Raw genomic sequence first — 27,533 nt, forward strand, 5'->3', positions numbered from 1 at the left:
AGAAAGGGCTTTTCTAATAAAACAGCACCAGGTTTTTTTAGGTGGGGGGGGTGCAGGAGGGGAGAGAATTGGAGTAACTGTATGAATCACAGCCCATATTTTGTTTTATAGCGTTTATAAAAGAACAAGAAGCCAGCTTTAAGGCACACAGAACAGCTCCCCATTAGAAACACAGAGCTGAAAAGAAATGACCAAAAATGGATTTAGCCACACACACAAAAAATAATAAATAAATAAATAAATTCTGGAACTTAAATAAACCATAAACTCAGAAACGCAGACCTTAGCCTATATGTACAACCTTTCATTCCCACGACAATGACATCTTTATGTTAAAGCTGAAATGATCAGTGAGCCAAAAATCAAGTACCGAGGTATCCTTTCCAGCTTGTAATGAAAGCAAACATTTTTCATAACACACAGAGCTTGAGTTCATACTTCACCAACCCCCCACTCCCACCCTCCCCCAAACTTCACGCTCTCCTCTTTTTTTCTTCTTTCGGGCTTTCTTACTCACCTCCCCAGAAACAAAGTAACTGTGATTTTCAGCAAGCAGGAAGCCAAGTCTCAAGCATACTTCCCTCCTCATTAAAAGCGCTACACACATCAGCCAGGCAGAGAGCCCAGGATCTGCTGCAGAGAATTTATTTATACCCATTTGGAATTTCCTGACCAACTAACAGCCTCCTGGCTGTGGGGTTTAATTCCAGCACTCCAAGTGCCAGAGAGACAGCAAAATCTACCAACCAACAAAACTGCTAGCAAGGATCTTAACAGCAATGAATAAAAAAGTGGAGGCAGATAGCTCCCATGCCCCTTCCAATTTTTCGAGCACACTATCTTCATTTTCTTTAGACACCTGAAATGCTGACCTAGAGATACAGCTGCAAACCTGCTAATTCGACGAAGAATTGAGAAAAACAATAAATGCTTTCTGTTTTTCCCCGAGTCCCTTCCCCAAAGCCTCCAGTGCTGAGAAAGGCTCCCTGTTATAATCCGAACTATAACTCAGCAGCCATCTGCTGAAGGAAATGATTCAGTTGTACGCTGAGCTCAGGCTGGGCTAGAGGCGAGTGGTTTCTCTGCTTGCTTTCCTCTTCTTTAATGCAACATGTAATTTGAAGGCTAAAAACACTCCTGGTTGTAAACCACAGACCCGAGCTTTTATTTTATTTTTTTTTCATATTCTCTTACACATCTTCACCCAAATTCGATCATGTGACTTTCAAAGACACAGACTTAAGTTTCCCAACAAGTGCATTCTGTTTTAGGATGGTAACATCTTTCAGCAACCTTTGGTTTCTGTTTTAAAACATAAGAATGATATGTTCCTCTAATGGTTTAAATACATCACCTAAAAAAGAAAGAAAGAAAAAAGAAAAGAAATGGTATTTTAAGACACATTCTTACCTTGGCCTAAGAACACTGGATAAAAGTGACTCTAGAAAAACAAGATTTACTGAACTCTGTCTATGGGGCAAACAAGCAAAACCCGTTCTAAACAATAAAACAGAGATTAACAAAGATTAGGGATGACTCGAAATCACCTGCTTTGCAAAATCCAAAACAGGGTATAGCTACGAGGAGAGAGGCAAAATTTTATAAGAATCCACTGAATTTGCCTTGTTTGACTGGTTCATCTTGGTGGCCGTGCACACACACCTCACTCTATTTACCTTCTGGCTCCAGCCTCCTGGCCCAGATTTGGTGGCTGGATGATAATCGTTGGGACACACATCTTTCTGTGTGAAGCTACAAGGACTAAACGTTTTAAGACGATGTGGGGCTCATCTGGGCTTATTTTACATCAAATAAATAAACTGATTCAAAGAAAAATAATAAACTAAGAACAAAGCTTCAAGTGCCAGATACTCTGAAATACAGGGTCCAAATCATTCCAAGTTATTTTACCCAACAACACCTACATTAGGTAAGAGATTTGAATTAGGTCTCTTTTTTCCTTTTCTGGGGGGAGGGGCTTAAAAAAAGCTTTATTGAGATATTTACATACCATAAAATGTACCCATTTTAAAAAGTTTGATGAGTTTTAGTAAATGTATACAATTGTGGCATCCATCCCCACAAACCAGTTTTAGGAAACACCCACCAACCTAAAAATCCCCTAAGGCTTGTTTTATCATTTGCTTTTAACACAGCAAGTTTTTTCTCTGTACTTGTGAGAAAATTCTGGTACTACTCAGTCATGTGATTATATTCCAAACTAGGTATTATTATCCAAAGACTTGTTCTTAAGAACTCAATGGAGGAAGGCATCTGAATGTAGTGTTTTTTAATCCTGCAAAAGAGAATACTGCTGAATTTTTATTTCACAAACATTGTGTTTGGGTAAGAATACAGCTTATTTAAAAACAACAACAACAAAAGAGTATAGCTTATTCCCAAAACAGCTGAAGGTAATTATTTTGTATGTGTGCTTCCATTAAGGTGAGGTCTAGCAGAAGTCATAGTATACAAATAGATATGTAGTCCTTTATGAAGGAGGGCAAAGGTTGGGAAGGAAGAATAATTGAAGATAGGAGCTCTTGCTGCCTGGAAAGTACCGGTCACACAGGCTCCCACTGTCAGGAGAAAGACACACCTGTCTGCCTTTACTCTCTCTCTTTTTTTTTTTTTTTTTTAAAGATTTTATTTATTTATTTGAGAGAGAGAGAATGAGAGACAGAGAGCATGAGAGGGAGGAGGGTCAGAGGGAGAAGCAGACTCCCTGCCGAGCAGGGAGCCCGATGCGGGACTCGATCCCGGGACTCCAGGATCATGACCTGAGCCGAAGGCAGTCGCTTAACCAACTGAGCCACCCAGGCGCCCCTGTCTCTTAATTTATGTACAAAAGAAGCATCCAAACGAGACCCGGCAGGACGGGGATATACTCAAGGCTTTTCCTCGGACAGGTGCAAAGGAGCCGGGAAGGGTGACTCCCAATGAGAAGGGAAATGCACTGTAGACGGAAGCCTTCTGGGTCACCAGGCTGCCCGAGGGCACCAACAGTCTTCATCCCCTGGGTGGCGGCTGCAGGGCTCTGGGCTGCAATCAAGCCTAGCTGAGCCCGCAGTTGTGATGCTTACTGAACCGATTACTGCGTCAAGACTTTCTCCCGGGGGGGCGGGGGGCTGTCCCCTAGTCTAGAGAGAAAACTGACGTTCAGTGAAGTAGTGAGTGTAACAGTGAGTTACATTTTGGACATCGTGAGATGCAGAGTTCCTGACAGAGCCTGAATTTACCCTCCTCCCCCAGTACGCTCCTATTCTCCCGGGTAGCGGTTGCTAACACCCCTCCAGCCTCAGCGGGGTTCTGAGGCTCCCAGCCGCCCGCGTGCCCGCATCTAACCCACATACAGATGCGAACTCATTTCAACTCCATAACGGCCCTGGGAGCGAACGAGGATCTCTGGCATTTTACAGATGAGGCTTACATCATCCGTATCGCTCGCTCCTCCATCCCTGTGTGAATGCTACCTAGTAGTGAAAGGCCACATTCGAGGTCTATTCTTTCCTGCACCTTCAGAGGACAGAGAAAAGTGGGGGTGGGGTGGTGGAGCAGGTGTCTCTGAAGGGTGGGGAGGAGAAGGAACACATTTTAGCTTGGATTGTTCTTTCCCCCTCTGATGTGTTTTCCCGACCTTCCCAGACAAAAATCCTCCAAGTTTTCGCAGACCAGCTAAAGCATCAGTTCTGTCTGAAGTTGTCCCTTATCCTTCCGGCCGCCTCTTCCCTCCAGGCTCTCAGAACGGCTTGTTTTGCCCTCTGTTCCTACTCGTGCACACATCTCACATCCCGACAGACTTAGAGGAGCTTTGTCCTCTTCATCTCAACAGTGCCGTGCCCCCCCCCCCCACGGCAGGTGCCCGGGGCCCACTCAGTCAATTTAATTCCTTCCAGAGAGGCCACACTCTGTGGGTTACTCTTTCCTTTTAAAGAGATGTACAAAAATGTCAAAGATTCTGAGTCCGTGTCCTCATTTTATAGTGGAGGCAGGCCTCTGGGCCAGAGGGGTCACCGTAAGAACATCACTTTTAGCCTCCAAGGTGTAAGGGCCAATGCTGGGACCTCCCAGACAGGCTCCCCCCTCCCCCAAGTTTTCAACTCTGCTGCACAATTAAATGGCCCGGGGCTGTTTTTAAAAATGCTGAGTTGCCTGCCCCCCACCCCAATGAGTCAGAGTCTCTTGGAGGGGAGCCAGGGGCATTAGAATTTTCAGAAGTTCCCCAGATGAGTCTATAATGAAGCCAGGAAGGAGAACCTCCGCTTCAAACCAAGCAAAATCTGCAACGCAAAGCATGTTCTTCCTTTTGGCTTACAGGAAGCTGAGAGCCCTAGTGGGAGCAGCCCCTGAAACATGTAAATACCCTCAGGGTCCAGATCATAAATTCAAGTACCTTTAGAGTCCAGGCCAGTAACTAAAAGGAGGGGTCCGGGGCAGCTGGGGAGACCAGAGAGCACCCATTCCCTCCAGCTCACTTGGCCTGTAGAATACACCACCCAGCGAGGCCACATCTTTTGACTTTTCAAGGGAAGCTGAAGAAATTAGTATTTTTATACGAAATTACCTAACTTAAAAAATCTTGGCAATTGATTCAAATTAAAACACAAACCTTAGGTTGGTCACACGGAACACACTCCCAGGCCTCAGTGTTGTGACACAAAGCAAGGACTTCGTGCTATCCATTTGGGACCCACTTTCACTCCCGTTCCTATCCCTTCTCCTTTCCCATTTTCCAGGTGACCACTTTTTTCTTTCCTCTTTTATCCTTTTTTAAAGGTTTTATTTTTAAGTAATCTCTACATCCAACGTGGGGCTCGAACTCACAACCCCGAGATCAAGAGTCACACGTTCCACAGAGCCATCCAGATGCCCCTTCTTCCCTTTGTTCCCTTGTTGGAGTAAACTATAAAACAAATTAGAAAAAACAATTTTCATTCTGCTGCATATTGACTGAATTACTTGTGTTGCATTTAGCTCTCTTACTACCACGATGTTTCATTTAAAAAAATAAAGACCAGGGCGCCTGGGTGGCTCAGTGGGTTAAGCGTCTGCCCTCGGCTCAGGTCATGATCCCAGGGTCTCCCTGCTCAGCGAGGAGTCTGCTTCTCCCTCTGCCCCTACCCCCTGCTCGTGCACGCCCTCTCTTTCTATCTCTCGCTCTCTCTCAAATAAAAATCTTAAATAGATAATAAATAAATAAATAAATAAATAAATAAAGACCAAAACAACAGCCTAGGATCCTTACCACCATGTCTCCTGAAGGTAAACTTAATGTGCAAAAACCCTACCTGTAAGTATTCATCTTGAAAAGACACAGATTGAAAGCAGGATACTCTGTTATCACTCTCATGGGAGGCCTGGGTTATGTCTGCGATATTCTAGCCTCCTCACAGCCTCCCCCCCCCCCCCAGCCCCTAAAGAATCCAAATACCTTATGGTGCTACTTCACCCCGCCTGGGCTCTCGGACCAGTGATGGGTGCGATACAAAAGCTGGTGTCTAAGGGAACTCCAGGGAGGGAGAGCAGTGTGGGTGGAGCTCCTTTCCACGTCCCCACTGGCTCCTTCTCCACCCACCTCCACCACAGCCCAAAGGGCTGACAGGACCTGAAGGGGATTACAGGACAGGTCCAGCAAGGGCTTCTAGCTCTTTCTTGCCCTGTTAGGTGTGTACAGCGTTGGGTATTGGAAGAGGACTCCTCCTTCACACGCCTGGATTTGAAGGATCTCCTCTAAGACTTTAAGGTAAGGGGAGATTTTCCAAGGAGAGGCCACAGTCAACATGAGGAGGGTGTGCCCAGCAGAGGTGTGAGATTCTGGCCAGGAGAGTGAGATGAGGACGAGGACGCTATGGGTGATGGGCCTATCGAAAAATGCCAGGAAGAAATCCTCTGTCTGCATTATACCTTACTCAACAGAGCGCATTTCCTCGAACCCATTTAAGTCTTAACACCAGAGTCACACTGAATTTCTACACGTCAGGCTTTCTTTACAGTCTGGGGTGCCCCCTGATTATTACTTTCATCAGATTTGGATAAACAGACTGTCTCAATATATTTTCACCTGAGCCTTAAAATCAGCATTTTTTTTTTTTTTAAAGATTCTATTTATTTATTCATGAGAGAGAGAGAGAGAGAGAGAGGCAGAGGGAGAAGCAGTCTCCCAAGGAGCAGGGAGCCCGATGCGGGGCTCGATCCCAGGACCCTGGGATCATGACCTGAGCGGGGAGGCAGACGCTTAACCATCTGAGCCACCCAGGCACCCTAAAATCAGCATTTAAAAAGCCTGTGACAAATGAATTGAGGCATGAAGTAAGGGGATTAAAACTTTAAATTAGATTGCCACAAAGACTATAAACGCCGCAAACAATAAGAGTCTATTTAATATTTATTTATAATTTATAGGTTATAATAATTATAATTTATTAACGATAATTTATTTAATAATTATATAATTAAATAACCGTTTATTTCCTCCCATCTAAAAGGGGGGCAGGGATCTGTAGAGACCTTCCCAAGAGAACCGTGGGAAAGAACGCAGGCAGACCGGCCGGCCATACTCCCAACCTTAGAGGCCACCAACTCGGTTTCTCATCTACAGTTCCAACCAGCCCGCCGAACCAGACCAGGTAACAAGCCTGGGGCAAAAGGAACTGGTGAGAGCTCCACCTCCTGTCTCTGGCTGGGTCGCTAACAAGAAAGTGGCCATGGGAGCTAGAAAGAACCTTCCAAATGGCCTTGGACAAGCATCCTCCCTGGACAACCACGTTACACCTGGTCACCTCTCCCTGGAACGCAAGGCACTTAACCAACGGTACCATTTTAAGCCTACATCAGAGCACGTGATGGAGAGAAAGCAGATGCTACCCCTTGCACTTAGAGGCGAGGTAAGAGGAAGAAGGCTGTCAGTGAGTGTGAGCCACGGGCTGAAAGCCACCTGTTCATCTGGGAAAAATACCCAGGTGCACAGGCTGGGAGAAAACTGCAAAGGGAGTAACAATGTAAGACGGGCCAACGGCAGGGCTCAGTTCAATCACACAGATTCTCGAGCAGGCGCTGTGCCCATGTCTCGCTCTGGATTCGCTGCCCAGCATCGTGCTGGCACAAGGTAGGCGTGCTGCAAACATGTGCTCCTTGAATGCGGAGCCCGGGGACCCCAGGCGGAATATTAAGCAAGCCACAACGGGTATACCGAGGTGTAGATGATGGGACTCTTGCCTCCTGAGACCTCAACGCTTACAGACTGGTGAAGCACACACCCCTGACTCTATATTAAAATACACAGCTCTCCAGGAATTAAGAAGAGGTAGGGGTGACGTCCCCCTGGGAGTACCTGAGAACACTTGTTGGAACAGGTCAGAGAGGAAGCTGCTCTTGAAGGACAAGAAGGGCTTGGGAGGTATGGGAAAGCCATCCAGATCAAGAACAGGGCTTTGAGTGAGCCCCTAGGAAGGGAACAGGGCAGGTGGGCTGGGGAACAGCAGTGGGGATGGTGCAGAAGCCCCCGCTGGCTTCAGGACCCTCTGCCCAGAGCTGGTCTCTTGCTGCCTGGAGCCCTGGAGGGCTGGGAAGGCCCACCAAGATTTTTGCAGGCCTCAGGACTGAAGACACAGAAACAGATCATGATTTCTGTCCAAATGAGGCCAAAAACAAAAGCCCAGAGTTAGGAGTGAACAGAGATTAAAGTTAGTGAAAGCCACACAGGTTTGGAGAGACTGAAAAAATAACAAAAGTATCAACAGTTCAGTGCTCCTTCATCTTGCCAGCCATCCTTAACAAAGTCACAAAGAAATGACAGTAAGGCAAAGAAAGACCCACTGTCACAGGACATCAGGGTTGGTCCATGTCACAAAGAAGGCGAACAGCTGCCCTTCTGCCAAATACGTTTCTGTGTGGTCATTTAAAAGTGAGCTCCTGAATGAATGAGCTAGCTCACTGCGCTGAAGTATTTTCACTGAGTTTTGTATCCTTCCTTCTGGTCGTTCCAAAGCGACACCCTGATTTAAATGCAAAGTCTGCTTTTTCGTCATCAAAGTGGCCAGAGGACAGAAAACCAAAGAATGAGAGCCCCAGAGGGAAAGCCCCCAGCTTTCGGCCCCCTTTACCTTTCTGGAAGATTTTCTGTCTGGGGATTCTTCATTTAAAAGCAGTATCCTGGGAGTGGGGGTAAGTTCCAGATGCTGGTTCCTAGTGCCTCAATAATGTGTGAGCAGCCCTGCTCAGAGAATCCACAGCTCCTGGGTGATGCATGAGAGTGTACAGGGCTGTGCCCAGGAGCTGGTGGGACCCCTTACCCCCCAGAAGCTTACGATGTGACACTGTCAGGCAGCTGTGTCCAGGGCAGATCTGGAAGCTGTGTAAAGCGTGGCGCTAATGGAAAAACTTGGTGGCACAGGGCTTCGGTGTTTTGCAATTTTTTTCCTGTAAGCTACGTTGTTGGAATGGTTTGACATGCAAACCGTTCCCTCCGCCCCTACCGGCCTACAGACTGCCAGGTCTCCACCCTGGTGCGCTCTAACAATCGGTGTATCATCGGGCTGATTCACCCCTTGCAGGGGTGGAGTCCTGGCTGGGGTACAGGACGCAGAAAGCCGGCAGGTTTTACTGCCTCCTGGGACAGCTCATGGCAAGACAGATGAGTCTTTGTCCTCCCAGCTGGCGGGGAACACGCCAAATGAACTGCCTCAAAAAAAAACCCGAAAAAACCCCACATTTCCCTGATGAGTCCCTGATTTGATTAATGCATCCCCGTCAGTCAATCGGGAATGCTGGGGAAAAGGAAATAAATCAGCCACACGTGATGGGTATATGGACTGAGCTGTGGAGGACACGGGCAGCGGAAGAAGAAGGAACACTTTTTGGTTTTTGTTAGAAAACAAGAGGTGATGCACGTAACTATGGGGGTGAAGACACCACGTGGTTGGGCTTATGAATCTTTAGAAATACCACGTCTCTCTCTTTCGTGTTTCGAGTCTGGGGACAACCTCCTCCTTCTCTTCCAGGAGACTCTGAAAAGTGCCTGTTGCGGCTGCTTGTATACAAACATTTAAAAAGCCTTCGCCTGGTGGACAGTTGTTGCAAGAGAAAAAGGCCCTCAGAAAAGTGGGCAGGAATGGGAAAATCTGACAGCGCAGGCTGAATCAATGTTTTCACAAAATTATTTGCAAAGCTGATGGGATTTATTGACTAAACCAAACATTGTGAGACTAGATTCAGAAAATCACGTGACTGTCTCCTGTTTCTACCGAACAGAGATCATGCCCAGAGTATGAGAGATCCCGCAGAGAGAAAACTTTTTCACTTAACTAAGATCGCGAGAAAGGACCTAAAATAAACTCAGCACCTGTGACTATTCAGAGCGCATTGCTTCCATAAACCATCATTCTAAGCACCACCTCCTTTAAATAAAGGCTCATCGGGTGAAACTACCAAACCTCCAGACCCAGCGGGAGGAAAGTCACGGGCCACTCATATCTGGCCTGTCACACACGAGACAGAGTGAGAGTCCACAGATTGAACTTTGGGGATGAGAACACATCCCATCAGTGCAACAACAATCTGTCCATCAGCCCTGTTTTCCTTCATGTTCACAATTCTGCTTTTCTATCTGTTGGTTAGAAAGGCCTCCTGAATATTATAGAATATTATTTAATTATATTCTAAGTGCTGCTAAGATTAGAAATCTGGTCACAATTAAAAAAAAAAATCCTCAAAATAGTCGCCTACATATTTTTAAGTTGTGAGATCACTTGTCCATACAGAACTACCAGCTGAGATCACTAGGAGATACAAATGGGCTGCATATTTAAAACACTTCTCATCTTCAGGATTCACGAGGAATTGCAGCCCAAAGCAGAACCAGGCTTAGCCTCTGAAACATGAGCATACTTTTCCTAAAGCATATGGAAATGAGTGAATCAGTTCCAGCTCATTCCAAAAATATCCAGCAGAGACGCCAAGAGAGGAAATACAGAATCATCAAATTTTTTTTTTTAAACTTAGAATTTCTACAAGTGTTTGAATGAATCCTATCAAATCTGATTTCCTGGCTGAGTCTTCTACGAGGTTTTATTAGAGAAGTCTCCTCCATGCAATTTTTAGGTATGCTGCGAGAAAAGAGCAAGAATTTACGACCTCTGTGAATGTGAGAATTAGGCTGATATTTTCTATGCCAGATCAAATCAAACAGCCTCTTAGAGAGAAGGACCCCAAAGCAGAAACTGTGAGCTGTAGTCATTCATTTCCCAAGCCCACACAAACCTTTCTCAGACACTGCACAAAAGGAGATGAACTGGAATTATCTGGGACACAGGAAGAAGGCAAACCCTTGGAAAGGAAGCTAACGAGCTATACTTTGGATGGGCTCAGCTGGCCCACCCAAGTCCTTTGAGAAAGAGGGGAAATGCATAACCAGAAACACAAGCCAATACTCACCGAGGGGAAGTCTGCCGGTGAGCAGGGCACAGGATATTCAAATTTTGTAGGAAGGGCTGTTTTAATCCTTTGCCTCACTCTGCAACTTCCAAAGGAGAGCAACAGCTCAAGGCTTTAACATCGGAGCGCATCTCCCTGCTGGGTTTTTCTTTTGTGTTTTTTCTTTCCCCTCGGCGCCCACACAGCATCTGGGCAGAAGTCTCCAACCGAAGAGTGAATCTTTGCCCAACACTTGGGACGGGCAAGAGCCTGGATTCTACCCTTCCTACACCCAAGTAGGCTGGGACTCACTGCCAGATAGGGCATCTTTCCTCGGCTCAACTGCAGAGTTTAATCGCCTGTCTGAAATCTGAATGATGCTTAACCCATCAGGACTTGCTCACGGTCTGGAGCAACAAAGCTTTATCAGGTGAAGCTGGCTACTGGTTAAAACGGAAGCCTTAAGAGTGTGTAAACCAAGCAAGCCCTGACGAGGGAGGGACTCTCCAGAATGTCTCTGGGGGCTGGATGAATTCTGGGGTTCTGATTTAACCAGACAGGCAAGTCTCTGAAATCCAGTGTCTCCTATTTGTAGGTGGTCTCGGCAATGTGAAACTCAAATGTAACTAATACTTAAAAAAATAACTATCTTCTGAAACACCATCACTATAAGAAAATACATTATTTGTAAACCTCAACGTGAAATGAGCCTTTAATCAACAAAAAACGAACAGTTTCATTTAAAGTTGAAATGAAATCTGATTATTAAGCACACCGAGTAACAGGATGAAACTGCATGATGTACTCAATACTAATATGTTTGTTAATTTGGCTCTATGAGATAATTCACACTAAGAAGAAACTAACTTATCAACCTAACCTCTATCAGGGAGGACATTTTACTCGCAACTCTTCTACTTTTGGGTTTCATGGAGTTTCTTGAAATACATACTTTCCCCTTGATCTACTTAATTAGGACTTCACAGATGCCACACTTCTGATTTTTAATGTCAACAGAATGTGCTGAACAAAGGGAAAAAGACCCTCTGCGTTCAATGTCTGGCTTAGCCGTTAGCTGTGTGGGCTGGGCAACTTGTGTTTTGTCATCTGAAAAGTAGGGACAGGTGGACTCATAAAGACCCCCACACTGGGCGCCTGGGTGGCTCAGTCGTTAAGCGTCTGCCTTCGGCTCAGGTCATGATCCCAGGGTCCTGGGATCGAGCCCCACATCGGGCTCCCTACTCGGCGGGAAGCCTGCTTCTCCCTCTCCCACTCCCCCTGCTTGTGTTCCCTCTCTCGCTGTCTCTCTCTGTCAAATAAATAAATAAAATCTTAAAAAAAAAAAAAGACCCCCACATTAGCCCTTTACCTCTGTTTTGATATCAGGCAACTGTGTTGTACCCTCAGCTCTCCGAACATACCGCTTACAAGGGAATGCAAAGCACAGACAGGAACACACATTTCGTCCTTTGGCAGACTTTTCCAGGACACCCTGGAGGGTCATGGATGGTACTCACACATTCAAGGAGCCTCAGCGTCTCATCAGCTCACCTTCTGCCTCTGGAGGAAGGCTGATGGAGACCACAGGTCTAAGACTCACCAGCAGAGACACACACACACCCCACCCCCCCACCTCTGCCAGGCTGAGACTTTCCTTACACATGGTCTCGGAAAACCCAGGGCGGTTCCTGCCAGACCAGTCAGGGCAAACTGGTCTCGCGCTTGACAAACAGCACGCAATTAATTCCTGCTGTCGGGTTCACGGCAGTGGGCTCAGAGTTCTGTTTGAGAAATGCTGCTGCCCGGGAAAAATATTTACACAACCGAGTGGGTTGCACCGAGCGGCAGAATTCTACCTGCTCGGCCGCGAGTCTGGGGCCCTGGCTGACCTGGTCTTATCAGCGACCTTTGTACCTCATTTAAGATCAGCGTGGAGACAAAACCTGGAGCCAAATGACTGACCAGAGTAACAACCAGACTTAATGAAATTTATCATAGGAATTTAAAATGAGAACCAAGTTTTTAATGCAGTTCGATAAGTACCCTAAGTAAGTCAATAGATAGTTATCCGGAAAAAAAAAAAAAAAAATATATATGTATATTTATGCTTTGAAAGAGGAATAGCAAGAGGGAGAAAAACCATAATAAACTACCAAAGGCAAATATTAGCAAGAATAAGACTGGTGATGGGAGGCATGAAATGGTACTCCCTAATACTCATCTATTTATTTCATTTAACTGTTACACACAGGACAGTAATATAGTTCTTGCCTCAAAGTCAAAGGGTCTGAAAGGGCCTGGCCCGGTGGCCTGTGAACAGGCGCTTTTCAGCCCGGGAACTGAGGAGCGAGCTCACAGAACGAGGGGGGCGGTGATTTCCCCTGACATCAGACCAGCGTTTTACATCTTAAAAAGCATTTTTGTGGCTCCTGTTTTATTTTTCCCTCACAACACTCCTGTGAAGAAGGCAGGACAGGTATATTACCTTCATCTGACAAATAAGCCACTTGTTCGTTAGCTTCTAAAGAGAGTCGAAGCTCTAATTAAAGTTTCACAACATTAATAATTAGTGTTTACTGAGGTAAACAGTGCATCCAGTTTACAACATGATTGAGAGACCTGAGAAAAAGCAGACTGTCCCCATCTCCGAAGTGCAGAAATACAGCCATTTTCCTAACCAACGCCCCCTGCCCCCCCATGTGCTTCCTAGGGGTCCACAAGAACAGGGAATGGTCTCAAGCCATTTCTATTAATGCTTGTAGCTCATCACATTAACAAATGACATTAGGGGACTCTCTGTAAGACCACCGTCAAGTGTTTGCAACGAATGCAAGCAAAACTGGACCGGTCAACAGAAGTAGGATGGAGATCTTGTGGAAAAGAGGTGACAGACACAAAGACATGATTGAAGCCGAGGGGGTGGATGGTGAGGAGGAAGACGAGGCTGGGAGGGGTGCCTAGGTGGGGCTGCCAGGTGTAGCAAGTAAGAAGCAAGGACGCCCGGCAAAATCCGACTTTCAAATACACAGTGAATACTTTTTTTTTTTTTAGCATAAGTCGGTCCTCTATTTTATCTGGAGGCTCGGTCCACAGAAACCCTCGGCCTCTACCAGAATGGAAGGTCCTTGGAGGCAGGAGTTTTGGCCTGTTTGTTCCCTGCTGAAGCCCCAGCGCCCAGAAAAGTGCCTGGCACACTGGACGTGCTCCAGGATCTCTGCCATGTACTAGTAAAGCGTGTTTCTTCAGCGAGGCGGGTGCACACAGGCGCCCGGCACATCACCTTGATGCATTTTGTCGGCCTGAAACTGAGGGCAATACATTTCACAAAGTACAGCATTAACTCACTGCTCTTCTTGTAAAATCGGTACCTTTTATTCAAACTAACTGAAGGATTCAGTGGGGAAGTCAAAGGATAAAAGGACTCTGGACGGTCCCTTCCTCAGTTTCAACTCTCAACAGGGACATGAATGTGGGATGTCAGTCCTCAGATGTGTTGGCAGCGAGGGCACCACTTGGCCAACTGGTTCTCTTCTCAGCTGGCTTCTTTTGCTCCTGCTTTGTTCCTAAGACCATGAAAAGTGTTTCTGGTGGCAATGCCCTGACCTCACCTTCATATGGGATTTTTCCTCATGTTCTATGGAGCCCAAAGCACTGATTTTTCAGGGGAACGGTGGGGGAGACTCCTTTGGGTACCACACACGTAGGGGAAATACAGTTTAAAAAAGTATATTTAATATTATACTTTATCTTTGGAAAATGAAAAAAAATATACAATTTACTCCACATTAAAAACTTTACTGGGGTGCCTGGGTGGCTCAGTTGGTTAAGCGACTGCCTTCGGCTCAGGTCATGATCCTGGAGTCCCGGGATCGAGTCCCGCATCGGGCTCCCTGCTCAGCGGGGAGTCTGCTTCTCCCTCCGACCCTCCCCCCTCTCGTGTGCTCTCTCTCATTCTCTCTCTCTCAAATAAATAAATAAAATCTTTAAAAAAAAATAAAAAATAAAAAATAAAAAATAAAAACTTTACTGAACTACCGAAATTATTTATTTTTCTCACCGGAAGGATCAGTAACCAGCCCTCATTTCCTGCCATAAAGCCCTTTTTATCCCATCTTAATCTGCAGCCTATAAATGTTCATATGTTAATTACATTTTGAAACAGTGTATTTATAACCAGCATATACTTTTGCATTGTTTGAGTATTTTTTTTTTAACAGTGGGCAGCTATTTCTTTTGTAATATAGAGTAGGAAAAGAAAAGGTAAAATCATGATTTTTATAAGCACATCATCTCAACTGTGTGAAATATACAAAATTTAAAGAAAACATGGAAAATAAGCAGAACATGTATTTCTGGGTTGTAGTATTATCAGTAATTCCTGCTTTATTTTTAAAGAAAATATTAAACTTTTATATTTTAAAATTTTCTAAAATAAGCATTGTATATATGTATATATATACATGCATATATGTGTGTGTGTGTGTGAGTATAACTAAAATAATTGTGTCTGGCTGAGCCTCTAATCAGATTGCTTGTAGAGGTCATGGCCACTAGAATAAACAGTACTGTCCCTTGCCTGGTCCCGACACCTGTCTGCAGTAACCATTTATCCCCAGACACCCCAGAAGTCACTAATTAGAGAGCTTCCCTTTGCTTCCAAACTCAGTGCACAGACCTGTTAGGCAGTGGGGAAAGGTTATAGCTGGGTCATCAGACTTTAGGAACAAAGGGGAAAGGGACACTCTAGGACGAGTCAAGTTGAAAAGGAATGGAGGGCAAACGAGGTAGGGATCTAAACCCTTGGAGAAAGGAATGTGCCAGAGATACCAGAGGGTCAAGATCTGGAGGCACCAACAACCCCAGACCCCCCTTCCTCTGAATGTGAACATAGGTAAGGGCAGGAATGGGATGGGAAAGGATAGCATCACGGGGGGCTGAAACTCACCCACAACACTCAAGAAATTTCACAATGCTTCAATTTCCTCCTTTATCAAATATTTTACCAGAGAAACAAGGAATAATCCTGACTTCTCTTCCTTAGCTGAGTGCCCGAGTTTCTCTGCCATCACATAGGGATGGTGGTGGTGGTGAGAACAGCATAATCTCATAGGATTACTGTGAGGATTAAGCATGATGATGCAGGCAAGGCATCCGGGCCACTGTAGTACACAGTAAGCGCTCATGACATGTTAGCTTTTGTCATTCATATTGTCTTAGTGACAGCAGTCCCGAGCAGAATCTATAAAAGCCCCGAGAAGCTGGGCACTAGAAAGGGCAAGCAAAAGAATAAACAGAGAAAGAGACCAGTTGTCCCGGAATAAGCCGCCGAGTTGGGTTGGGTTGGGTTTGGTCTGGGGCAAGCTACAGCGTTCTTGCCAAAAGGGATTTTTGCAGCTGGGATTGCTGGGACAGAAAGTCACATGTGGGCTGAGTATGCCCACTCCAGAGGGCTCCTCCTATTCCTGGTTTACTAAAGCTTTCCAGCTTACAGGGCGCTTGTAAGTCCACTTCTGGTCCTCACATGGGTCCTAACCCTGCAGGTAGATGTATTTACTGACGTTTTACACATGGAGAAAGAGTCCTGCCCCGTATCCCACGGTTAGTGCTGGATATGGGACTCTAATTCAGGGCTCTTGATTCCAACTCCCCATTCTTCCCATTAGCCAGAGCAGCAGAGCCAGGACTGGGTTCAGACATCACACGGGTGCTCCCCACACACAATCCCTACTCTCATACACTCTGCTCTTTGGCAGATCATTCAAGAGTGGAATGAGCACCTGGCGTACCATATTGGACAGGTGGTCACCTGCTGTCTTACACTGTCTCTTGGGAGGCTTTTCTCTGTGTTTGTTCTATAAATTTTCCCAAATCTTATATAAGCAATATTGGACGAGATATGCAAACTACATAGGTCTCTAATGTAACTGGAGTAGAACTGAGAATGCAAGTCTTTATGATTCATGATACGGCTTGTGGCATATTCCTCTCTGGGAAAGTCACTTCAAATAGTATGCTCTTCTCTAGCCCCTCTTTCTCTTTGTGTAGCAACATGAAACGAAAGATGCCTGGGAGTGGATACGAGGAATTGGCTTGAAGCACCCAGACTCACTTCCCTCTCTCGTTGCTCAATCCCTCACAAAGAAGTTCGAGAGGAGTGTACATTACACTTGGATCAGCATTCAGGATTTTACATTTATCTTTCACCACTTCAACAGAATTGACTTGGGTGATAATTTACCTAACTGATTCCTGTACATAAAGACTCTAAAGATAAAAGCGAATTCTCGACGAGATAAAAAAAAAAAGGCAAAAAACCATCCTCATTGGATAGAAAATTTTTCGAAAGCCTAGTTATCTAGGCAACTTGCTAATTAATATCTAGCCATTATTAAAAAAGAAATAAGAAGTCAGCTTAAGCAAAGGCATACACTTACACACACACACACTCCAGAGCACAGTTACCTGATGCACAGCCGTTAACCTTTGTGGTGTGAGCCATGCTGGCTGGAATCCAACGACAGATCCAGAAAGGAGTGAGGAGTCATGCAAATTTTATGCATCAAGTTCCCAAATGCATTCAACCTGAAACAATAAAGAGAGCCCCATCAAAATGGATCATTTAAAAATATGTACAACACTAAATCTTAGATGTCTGCTTGCAAAGATGGCTGTTCATGGAGGGCGCCAATCCGGGTGAGGGTGAGGCAGCCCATGGACGGCAGTGACAGCTGCCTGGCCCCCGCAGATGCGCCCGGGGACGGGCACCGAGAGCAGGTCTCCAGACACGGTACTCTTCCAGGAGATGAAACCGGTTCTCTAGAAACGTGGCTGTTTTTAGGAAGGTGGCCTTCAAACGCCAATGGCCTCGTAACGGGTATCGCTCTATAGCCTGTCACCAACCATTTTTGGTTCTTACACATAAGCCTCTTTTCCAAAGGTTGGCTCAACACTTTCATTCACTCAATTGCACTTTTAGAGTAGTTGTTGTTGTTGTACCAAGCGTTCACATTTTTAAAGGATTCATTCATGGGAACCCTTCTGAGGTATCTCAAAGCCTTTCACCTACTTGGTCTTTTAAAACATAAATGTGATCCGGTCAGCTCCTCTCTTAAAAAGTCTTCCATATCTCCCACTGTCCTATCAGATAACCTTCACATGACATAGTGTGGCACACGGCTTGGAAACATTAGGGTTCACGTTGGGCACCCTATTTCTTACTTTATATGAATCCTCTATTTAAAATTTAACTGAGGGGCGCCTGGGTGGCTCAGTTGGTTAAGCATCCGACTCTTGACTTCGGCTCAGGTCATGATCTCAGGGTCGTGGGATCGAGCCCCATGTGGGGCTCCGTGCTGGGTGTGAAGCCTGATAAGATACTCTCTCCCTCTGCCCCTCCCTGCTCCCTCTCTAAAAAAACAAGAAAATTAAAAAAAAATGAAAGTTAACTGCGATTACTACCATAAGATGTATTACAATCACAAAATTGAAAACAAAAAGGAAACAAGAACGGGAAAGGAACCCTGCTCCAACCTTGCTTTTTCAAAATGCCTTTTGAAAAATGCTGGCAAAGAAAGCAAACAATGGTACAGATGGAAGTATTCCGTTTCCACTGTGCCCGGATCCTAACTCTAGACCCACAAAACCTGAAGAAATTGACCTCATGAATTCCAAGTTGAGAATTCAAGCATGAATTCGGAAACCCACAATGACCTTCCAATAGGAGAACGCCAACGTAACAAACACATCCATATACACTGGGTCCTCATGCAGCCACTGAAGTCATTTAAGAGCTTTTAATAATGTAGCAAAAAAAATACTCAAAGGACATCAATAAATACTGTATTCTGTCATAAACCTAATTTTGTTAAAAATATGGATGTACATATTTATACATTTATTTAAAACCATGAGAAGGAAATACACCAAAATGTTCCTTACGGTTGCCCCTGGGTGATGACATTAGGAATGAGTTTAGCTCCTTTATTACTTTTGTAATAGTAACTGTTTTCTTAAAAAAAAAAAAAAAAAAATTAGAGACTTCCTGTGTCTGGTTTTATTTGCTTTAAAACGCTCGGGAGGAAGAAAAGAGAATTTTCCAAATGCTACGCAGAAGGAACCGAACAGGCCATAGTCACGGAGATTATAAGAAGTGAGAAAGACAAGTAAATAAGAGGAGGGCAGAGGATATGGCTGATCTCTGTGATCACACAGGGTGAGCATTTAGGAAGGTGGGAGCTGCGGAGCTAGTGAACTTTTCTTTGCTGCCTGAATGAGCCTGCGCTATACTTCAAAACCTAACGACACCGTTCCCTTGCTTGGCTTCTCCAGCCCTGGCGAGTACCATTCAGCCCACCCGCAGAGACATGACTCTCAGCCGTCCACGTGAGGCCTCCGGGCTCCCTGCTGGTCCCCATTTTTGGTCTGGCAGCACACCAGGAGGACAGGACGGCTCTCATCTGTCTGCCTATGTGGCAATCGCCTGACCTGCTGCAAACAGGCACTGATTCAGGTCCATGGCATTGAGCTTGGAAAGCAGTAACCTCTGTGCAAGCAGAGCTGGCTCACCCAGATGGCAGGCTTTAGGGATCAAGTGAGCATTACCTTTTTTTTTTTTTTTTTTTAAAGATTTATTTATTTGACAGAGAGAGACACAGAGAGAGGGGGAACACAAGCAGGGGGAGTGGGAGAGGGAGAAGCAGGCTTCCCGCCGAGCAGAGAGCCCGATGTGGGGCTCGATCCCACGACCCTGGGATCATGACCTGAGCCGAAGGCAGACGTTTAACCGACTGAGCCACCCAGGCACCCCGAGCATTACCTTTAAGAATAGGAATGACTACACATGTCTGGCAAATGCAGCTTTGTTAAAAAAAAAAAAAAAAAAAATATATATATATATGTATATATTTGGACTGGACTATATATATATTCTGGGAGGGCAGAAGGAGGAGGAGAGGGAGCAGGGAGATAAGGGGGCAGAGGAGAGAAGCCCAGCTTCTGGAATTCTTCAACTCATTATACTTCTAAAAGTCAACAAAAACAAAACCTAAGCAAAACCCTGATCCCTGGCCCCTTTCTAGACCTAAGTGCTTGTGCTCTTGCTTCATAACGGCTTGTAAATACCACCACTTAAACTCTTGAGGGCAAACAGAAGGCAAGAAGAAACAGGCTGCATGTATTATATGTGCATGAAATATGTGTCAAGGTATTTGGATGGAGATATGCCCAGAATCTTCTGAGTCAAGCTTCCTCCACTTTGGTCCGAGGTCCTCTCCTGTTAGTGAACCTCCTTCCCCCGGCAGAAGATTTCTACGTCAGATCCAAACTGGTCTCTCCCACCCTCCCTCAAACTGGACAATAAAATCAAAATGAGGAGGAAGCCCCCAAATTAGGAACTAGAAGCATACTGCTGGTAGAAATAATATGACATGGCTATCACGGGGCGTGGATCCTGGTGGCATCTGCACAAAAACAACACTTTTATATTGTGTATTGATTTTCCCCAGTTATTGTTCATGCCTGACAGGTGGCCTCAAACTGTGAGGCCTTAGTCTTCTTAATGACATGCAGATTCTTCAGTCAGTGCATTATATAAACCAGAAAAGGTTTGGCCACGATCCATTCTCTGTTACAGATCAATAAACTGCTTCTTTTCTTCCCCGGAGAAGACTGCAAACAGTAAATCTTAAGTGGTACAATGGTGGCTTAGTTCTGCTCACTAAGAAAAAGCACTTCTTTGAAAGGCTTTAGGAAAAGACATCAATACAGAAAATAAAGAATTTGTCTTCTTCTCTGTTGATTTCAAGAGACTAATCTGAAGAGCATTTTTAGTAGCTCCCCTGGTATAATGCAGAGAATACTGCAGACATGGCATGAATTTACCCCATAAATAGTTTATATTATGAGCTTACCATGAAACAAATGTGAAGAACAGCTCGTTAGGTCTTTTCTAAGAACACATTAATGAAAACAGATGAAACTGAGATCTGATACATACTCTAGGCTGGTACCACCAACCACCCAAATGCCGCTGTCTTGGTTGGAGCCCAGATGATGATGATGAGGGCAATGCTGAGGACCATGCAGATGGCAGCTGGTATTTATCGAGCTCTTACTACTCTCAGTTATTGTGATATAAATGGCATCTATTCTACGGGGCACCATTATTTAAAGTATCAGTGATTAAGAAAGGTGCTGTTCATTAAATGGCCATAAACTGTTTATTAAACATTAATTGTAAGACATAGCCTCATTTCAGAAGTGTTTAAAATGTGAAAAAATGGGTGTGCCTGGGTGGCTCAGTCGTTAAGCGTCTGCCTTCGGCTCAGGTCATGATCCCAGGGTCCTGGGATCGAGCCCCGCATCGGGCTCCCTGCTCAGGGGGAAGCCTGCTTCTCCCTTCCCCACTCCCCCTGCTTGTGTTCCCTCTCTCATTGCCTCTCTCTCGGTCAAATAAATAAGTAAATAAATAAATAAAAATCTTTAAAAAAAATAAAATGTGAACAATGTGCATCTCAGAATTTGCAAAATTATGTTACATTCAAGGCACTTGTTAAAAGCACCTAGCAGTTCTCACCTTATTCAAACCTCACAATGACCCTGTGAAGTACTGAAAATTCTCTCTCCCCATTTTATAAAAAGGAAACCAAGGCACGGGGAGGTGAGAACATGCCTGGCTCAGAGAGCCAGGAAGTGAGAGAGCTAAGTCCAGAGGGAAGCCATCCAGCCCCTGGGGCCGCATGCACTACCGCTTTAACAAGTAAGAATTTATGCCCATAAATAAGAGGAACCTTTCAAGGAGGTCACCCGGGGGATGTATCTGCTTATTGCTAGGATGCTTTGCTCAAATTCCTTTTAGACAGAAAGTTATGCTTCAGAACTTGAGGGGATATTGTTTTTGGAGCGATTGTATTTCCCGTCTTATTCCTTGAGATGACGTGTATACAAGCTTGAGGAGGGACTTGGGTGACACACAGGAAATGTCTCAGTACGCGCCCACCACACTCTCCTCGAGACTCCACAGGACACCAGTCTGCCTGGCTCACCACCTCGTGCCTTAGCCTTTGCTATGCATGTCATCTGACTCTTTCCAAAAATTAAGTACTTTCTCAACCCGGCAACATTCTCCGCCATTGAAGATAGGTGGGAGGCTCCCAACGGAATCATAGGAATTTCAAAAATGAACAGAAGGAGGGCAGTCACATTGGAATTAAGAACCTCGAGGCTCAAATGACAACTGGGAAAGGTGAAATCATGGTTTGGATGCCCAGGTTCTGGAATCTCTTTTACGACTTGTCATCAGGAGTTTTTCTTTTGCTTCACAAAATTAGAAACATAAACAGGTGTTCCTAAAATCTGGAAAAGAGAGAATCTGAAAAAATAATCACTCACTATCTCTCAGGGCTAATGTGGCACCATTACCACCTGAGGCGATTTCTTTTTCTTTTCTTTTTGATGTGTCTATTTTTATCACCTTCACATGTTTTAAAGACCTGCAACTCTGAGCATCTGTGCCAGCCACTATTTTTTTCTTTGTATGTATATTTTATTTTTATTTTATTATATTCAGTTAGCCACTGTAGAGTACATCATTAGTTTCTGATGTAGTGTTCAATGATTCATTAGTTGTGTATAACACCCAGTGCTCATCACAACACGTGCCCTCAATACCCATCATGCTGTTACCCCCTCCCCCCACCCCTTCCCTTCTGAAACCCTCAGTTTGTTTCCTGGGGTCCACAGTCTCTCATGGTTTGTCTCCCTCTCTGATTTCTCCCCCTTCAGTTTTCCCTCCCTTCCCCTATGGTCCTCTGTGCTATTGCTTATGTTCCACATCTGAGTGAAACCATATGATAACTGACTTTCTCTGCTTGACTTATTTCACTTAGCATAATCTCCTCCAGTTCTGTCCATGTTGATGCAAATGGTGGGTATTCATCCTTTCTGATGGCTGAGTAATATTCCATTGTATATATGGAACACATCTTCTTTATCCATTCATCTGTTGAAGGGCATCTCGGCTCCTTCCACAGTTTGGCTATTGTGGAGTTTGCTGCTATGAACATTGGGGTGCAGGTGCCCCTTATTTTCACTACATCTGTATCTTTGGGGTAAATACCTAGTAGTGCAGTTGCTGGGTCATACGGTAGCTCTATTTTCAACTTTTTGAGGAACCTCCATACTGTTTTCCAGAGTGGCTGTGCCAGCTTGCGTTCCCACCAACAGTGTAAGAGGGTTCCCCTTTCTCCACAGTCTTGCCAACATTTGTTGTTTCCTGTTTTGTTAATTTTTGCCATTCTAACTGGTGTAAGGTGGTATCTCATTGTGGTTTTGATTTGAATTTCCCTGATGGCTAATGATGATGAACATTTTTTCATGTGTCTATTAGCCATTCGGATGTCTTCTTTAGAGAAGTATCTGTTCATGTCTTCTGCCCATTTTTTGACTGGATTATTTGTTTTTTGGGTGTTGAGTTTGAGAAGTTCTTTATAGATCTTGGATATCAGCCCTTTATCTGTGATGTCATTTACAAATATCTTCTCCCATTCCGTGGGTTGCCTCTTTGTTTTTTTGACTGTTTCTTTTGCCAGCCACCATTTTGTTTCTGCTTGGAGACATAAGATAAACTAAAGCACTGTACCCTTCCCAGAAGTTCGCACACTAGTGCTGGAAGCGGGCAGGCACGTAATCAAAGGAGAAAGCACTACAACAGCTGTGTATGCACAGTTGATTCTATTCCATAGCAAGGTGCCCTTGCTTTGCCCCAAAAGGCTGCGAGTAGCCGAAAAATGTATTTATAAGAGACCACTTGGCCTGAGTCTGGAAGGATGAATGAGTGTTTTCCAGGGTGAGAAAGAGGGAAGGGCATTCTAGACAGAAGGAACAACATATGCAAAGTCAAGAGATAAGAAAGTGCATGGCGGGGCACGCGGCTGGCTCCACTGGCAGAGCACGTATGTGACTCTTGATGTCGAGGTTGTGAGTTTGAGCCTCATGTTGGGTGTAGAGATTGCTTTAAGAAACAAAATCGTAAAAAAAAAAGGGGGGGGACACCTGGGTGGTTCAGTCAGTTAAGCATCCGACTCTTGATTCTGGCTCAGGTCATGATCTGGGGGTCATGGGATCGAGCCCTACATTGGGCTCTGAGCTCAGTGGGAAGTCTGCTTTAGGGCTCTTGTTCTCCCTCCGCCCCTCTCCACTCCCCCCAAAAATAAATACATAAATCTTAAAAAAAAAAAAAAAGAAAGAAAGAAAGAAAAAGAAAGTGGATGGCAAGCAGAGCTGTGGCTAGAGAACCAGGTGCTTACACGGGGGCTTAGCTGTAAATGAAGTGAACCGCCTAGTCGAGAAAGAGGACCAACGCCTGAGTGCTAAAGAGAAAACTGAAGAGAACAGAGTCTGCAAAAGCCAAACTGGAAACACACACACATACACACGGACACAAATACCTTTACCCTAACGAAACGTGCAAAGCTCATTTATTTCTTTAAATAAGTCAAGTCTTTCAAACACTCATCCAAAAACCTATCTAACTTATTATATACCATCTATGATTGCCCAGATAGTTCTGTCCAGAGTTTAATTAAAAGTAACTTAATTAAAAGTATGTTTGAGTGCAAACTTTGGCCACAATTCATCATCAGATTATCTTCCAGTGATTTCTAATATTGGCTCCCACCACAGAAACCGTGGCAATAATGTTAACTACCTCTTGGTTATTTTCCAACCAAATTACCTAATTATGACCCAGACCCATTTACCCTTCTCAAATACAGCAGATCATTTTCTTGGTATGGGTGGGGTAGAGGTGGAAGAAAATCTCCATTATCAATCAAGATCTAAGTCAGAATCCTACCTGGACACTAGCTTCATTTATAATGTAGAAAAACAAATGGTTTTTGCCCATTAGAAAAATTTTTTTTGCCGTTTGTTCAAATAGTTACATTTACAACTTATTCCTTGGGGTAACATTTAAGAGGCGAGAAGAAGTTTCTGTATCACAGGAACAAGTTTTTTGTTTTGTTTTGTTTTGTTTTGTTTTGTTTTAAAGATTTTATTTGACAGAGAGAGACACAGCGAGAGAGGGAACACAAGCAGGGAGCGTGGGAGAGGGAGAAGCAGGCTTCCCGTGGAGCAGAGAGCCCAATGCGGGGCTCGATCCCAGGACCCTGGGATCATGACCTGAGCTGAAGGCAGACGCTTAACGACTGAGCCACCCAGGCGCCCCTCACAGGAACAAGTTAAAATGAAGACACTAAAAAGAAAATAGGAAAGAAGCCACAGTAAATAAATTCATTTATTCATTTAACAAGTAAGGGCCTGTAATGTGCCAGGCACTGTTTCTGGTACGGAGGATTCAGCAATGAACAGAGTAGATGCTCACCTCCCCCCATGCCTCCAGTAGTCTAACTAGACATCTGTGCTTTGGGCTGAAAGATAATTTAGGTCTCACAATATGTGGAACAGATTAGCTCTACTAAAAACCAATTCCTCACTCCTCTTTTCTGCCTTATGAAAAGAGCTCCCACCTTAAGATCTGCCTCCCTGTGCCCCCGAAGTGGGCATGGGCGTGTCTAGCCCTCCCACAGACCCTCCCTGCCCATCCACGTCCACTCTACATCATGAAAGCGCTTTGGGATCTTTCCAAGAGTGTGCGTAAGGACAATGCTACTAACCAACAGGTTCAAACCACCACCTCAGAGCCTGCAAACACTTGCAGAACCTGACACTGGCTCTGTCCCAGCTGGGTTGCTGGAATTCACACAGCTTCCTGATCACTTAAAGAAAAGGCTGTTGGTAAATGCTCTTTCCAGGAAATGTTCAGTGAGGAGGGTTTATCAGATCGTAACAACCTAGGCTGAAAACTGGCTGTTTTCCTCTGCAACAAAGAGGGCAATGAAAGGGAAGGTAAATGAAAATTAGATTTATCGAATTTTTTTTTTTTTAAGCTTACCACCTTTAAGTTTCTTGTTGACTTCAGAAGAAACTACTTTTATGATTCAGTATAGGCACATTAAATAGTAGGTGCTGATTTGCTTTGGTTCATCTCTAAAGGGTTGAAGGAAGAGACCACAGCAGAAACCTAACCCTATCATTTACAAGTCCGTCCTCGTTAGTGACGTCTTGCTCTTCGAAAGCATCCCTACTGCTAGTTGTTTACGAGTTAAAATGTCAGTGCTTTAGCCTCTTCAAATATTAAAGAACCCAAATGTAACAGCCATAGTTGTAAGAGAATTAGTTTACTGTAGTGTGAAAGGCTTTTGCTCATTTCCTATTTTAATTATTTAAAATGTGAAGTTCTCATTTATTTACTGAGGTAGCAGACATTTTCCCTCTAATTCTTCTGGGATTCGATTCTTATAGGATATATTCTCCGTGATTACTCTTAAAGTGATCAATGCTATTCAATGACAAGTTCAAGGGTGCCTGGGACGGTCATTAAGTAAAAGAGAATCATAACACATCCTCAGGTTCTTCATCTTCAAGCAGAGGTTCTCAAAGTGTGGTTCCCTGACAGCACCATTAGCACTCATCTTCTGGGAACTTCTTAGAAATGCAAATTCTCAGGCCATCCCGACCTAGTGAATCTGGAACTCTAGGGGTCTGCAGGTGCCTCTGATGCAGGCCAAAGGTTCTTAAAACCACTACTTTAAAAGATGGGTTAAATGAGGAAAAACTAAGTCTTAAGGCTCCAAGAACCAGGAATGCCCACTGATTTTAAGAAAATGGTACCCGGTGATTTAGACAATGTCCCCCAAGAGGCTTGACTTTTTGCCATTCATTTACTCAAAACGTATTGATTGGGCCCTTAGCCTGAAAGAGGCACACTTGTAGAACTTGAATGGTAAACAAGAGACTCAGTTTCTGCCTTCTTGGGGCTTAGAGGCAGGAATTTCACACATATTGACACACACACAACAGCAAATTATTAACACATTATGCTAAATGCCACAAGGGAGGGAAAAAAATAGGTGCTGAGTGAGAATAATGAAGGCCAAATTCCTTAGTGTTGATGATGAGGATATGGAGATGGATGGGGATGGGTGGTCCTTGCAAGCATCTCTAGGGAAATGACATAGAAGGTGAGACCCGAGGGACAGATAGGGGTTAGCTGGGGGAGTGTGGGGAATAAGGATGGAGCCCAGAAACAGCCCGACATATCAACGCTCCCACAAAGTTTCCACAAGGGCATATAAAACAACCCTACCAGGGAAGAAAGATCTTCTAGAGCTTGGAGAAGAGTTTAGAGAGGACACGGAAAGATCCTTAAAAGTAAAAACTGGTGAAGTGGTCTTCATTAAAATTAAAATCCTTTTTTCCTGTAAAAGCATGGTCCAAAGGCACTGGGGCAGGAAAAAGCTCTGTGTTTGAGCAACCGAGTTTTATATATAAGGGAGCGAAAGAGCAGAGAGGTGAACAGAGGCTAAATTAGGACATTTGTTGGGCCTTGCTGGATATGGGAAGGGGAAGGGGGTTTATTCTGACTGCAAAGCCACTAAGCATTTTAATACCAATGTGTAACACAAAATAAATGATCTTACTTTTAAGTATTTTGCTTAGGGGGTGTCTGGGTGGCTCAGCGAGTGTCCGACTCTTGGTTTTGGCTGGGGTGGAGGTGTCAGGGTGCTAGGATTGAGCCCTGTATGGACCTCTGTGCTTGGCGTGGAGGTGTGGAATCTGCTTGAGACTTTTTCCCTCCCCATCCCCCTCTGCCCCTCCCCCACACACTTGCTCTCTCCCTAAAATAAAATCTTTTTTTTTTTTAAGTGTTTTGCTTAGGTTTCTTGCCATTTTAAGTAGAGGTAGATTGGGTCTTCTTTACTACTATTATGGGGAAAAGACACTAGATGCTTCAGGAATGGTTTTTTCAGACTTCACAGAGAATTTCCCCCAATGATATAACTAGCCCTTTGAGTATACTTTAACTTCTGAAATTTTTACTTTCCACTCTATAACAGAAAGGCACAGCCATGCCAAACAGACATTTCCCATAAGTTCTTGTGTTTTCCTGGGAACCTACAAGTTCCTACTTACTTAAACTTAAAGGAAGTTGAGTGGCTAGCCCAGAAGGTACCCGAAATGTTACACTGTTAACAGTAGAGCAAAATACACCCGCCTGGGTGGTG

At 44.5% G+C, this 27,533-nt stretch overlaps 1 protein-coding gene across 7 annotated transcripts in view; it reads right to left on the bottom strand.

Moving 5' to 3' along the window:
• KANK1 (KN motif and ankyrin repeat domains 1) overlaps nt 1-27,533 on the bottom strand; it is a 200,954-nt gene that overhangs the window by 46,837 nt on the left and 126,584 nt on the right. For 6 of the 7 annotated variants that reach the window (XM_032427649.1, XM_032427654.1, XM_032427650.1 and 3 more), the window contains exon 3: nt 16,873-16,992. In XM_032427649.1, coding sequence (XP_032283540.1) covers nt 16,873-16,909 — 37 coding nt within the window. In that variant the 5' untranslated portion in view covers nt 16,910-16,992. Of the gene's footprint in view, nt 1-517; nt 1,969-16,872; nt 16,993-27,533 lie in introns of those variants that run through there. The other variant, XM_032427656.1, reaches the window with a different exon arrangement.

This window comes from Phoca vitulina, unplaced genomic scaffold (genome assembly GCF_004348235.1).
Source record: "Phoca vitulina isolate PV1807 unplaced genomic scaffold, GSC_HSeal_1.0 scaffold37, whole genome shotgun sequence".
NCBI lineage: Eukaryota > Metazoa > Chordata > Mammalia > Carnivora > Phocidae > Phoca > Phoca vitulina.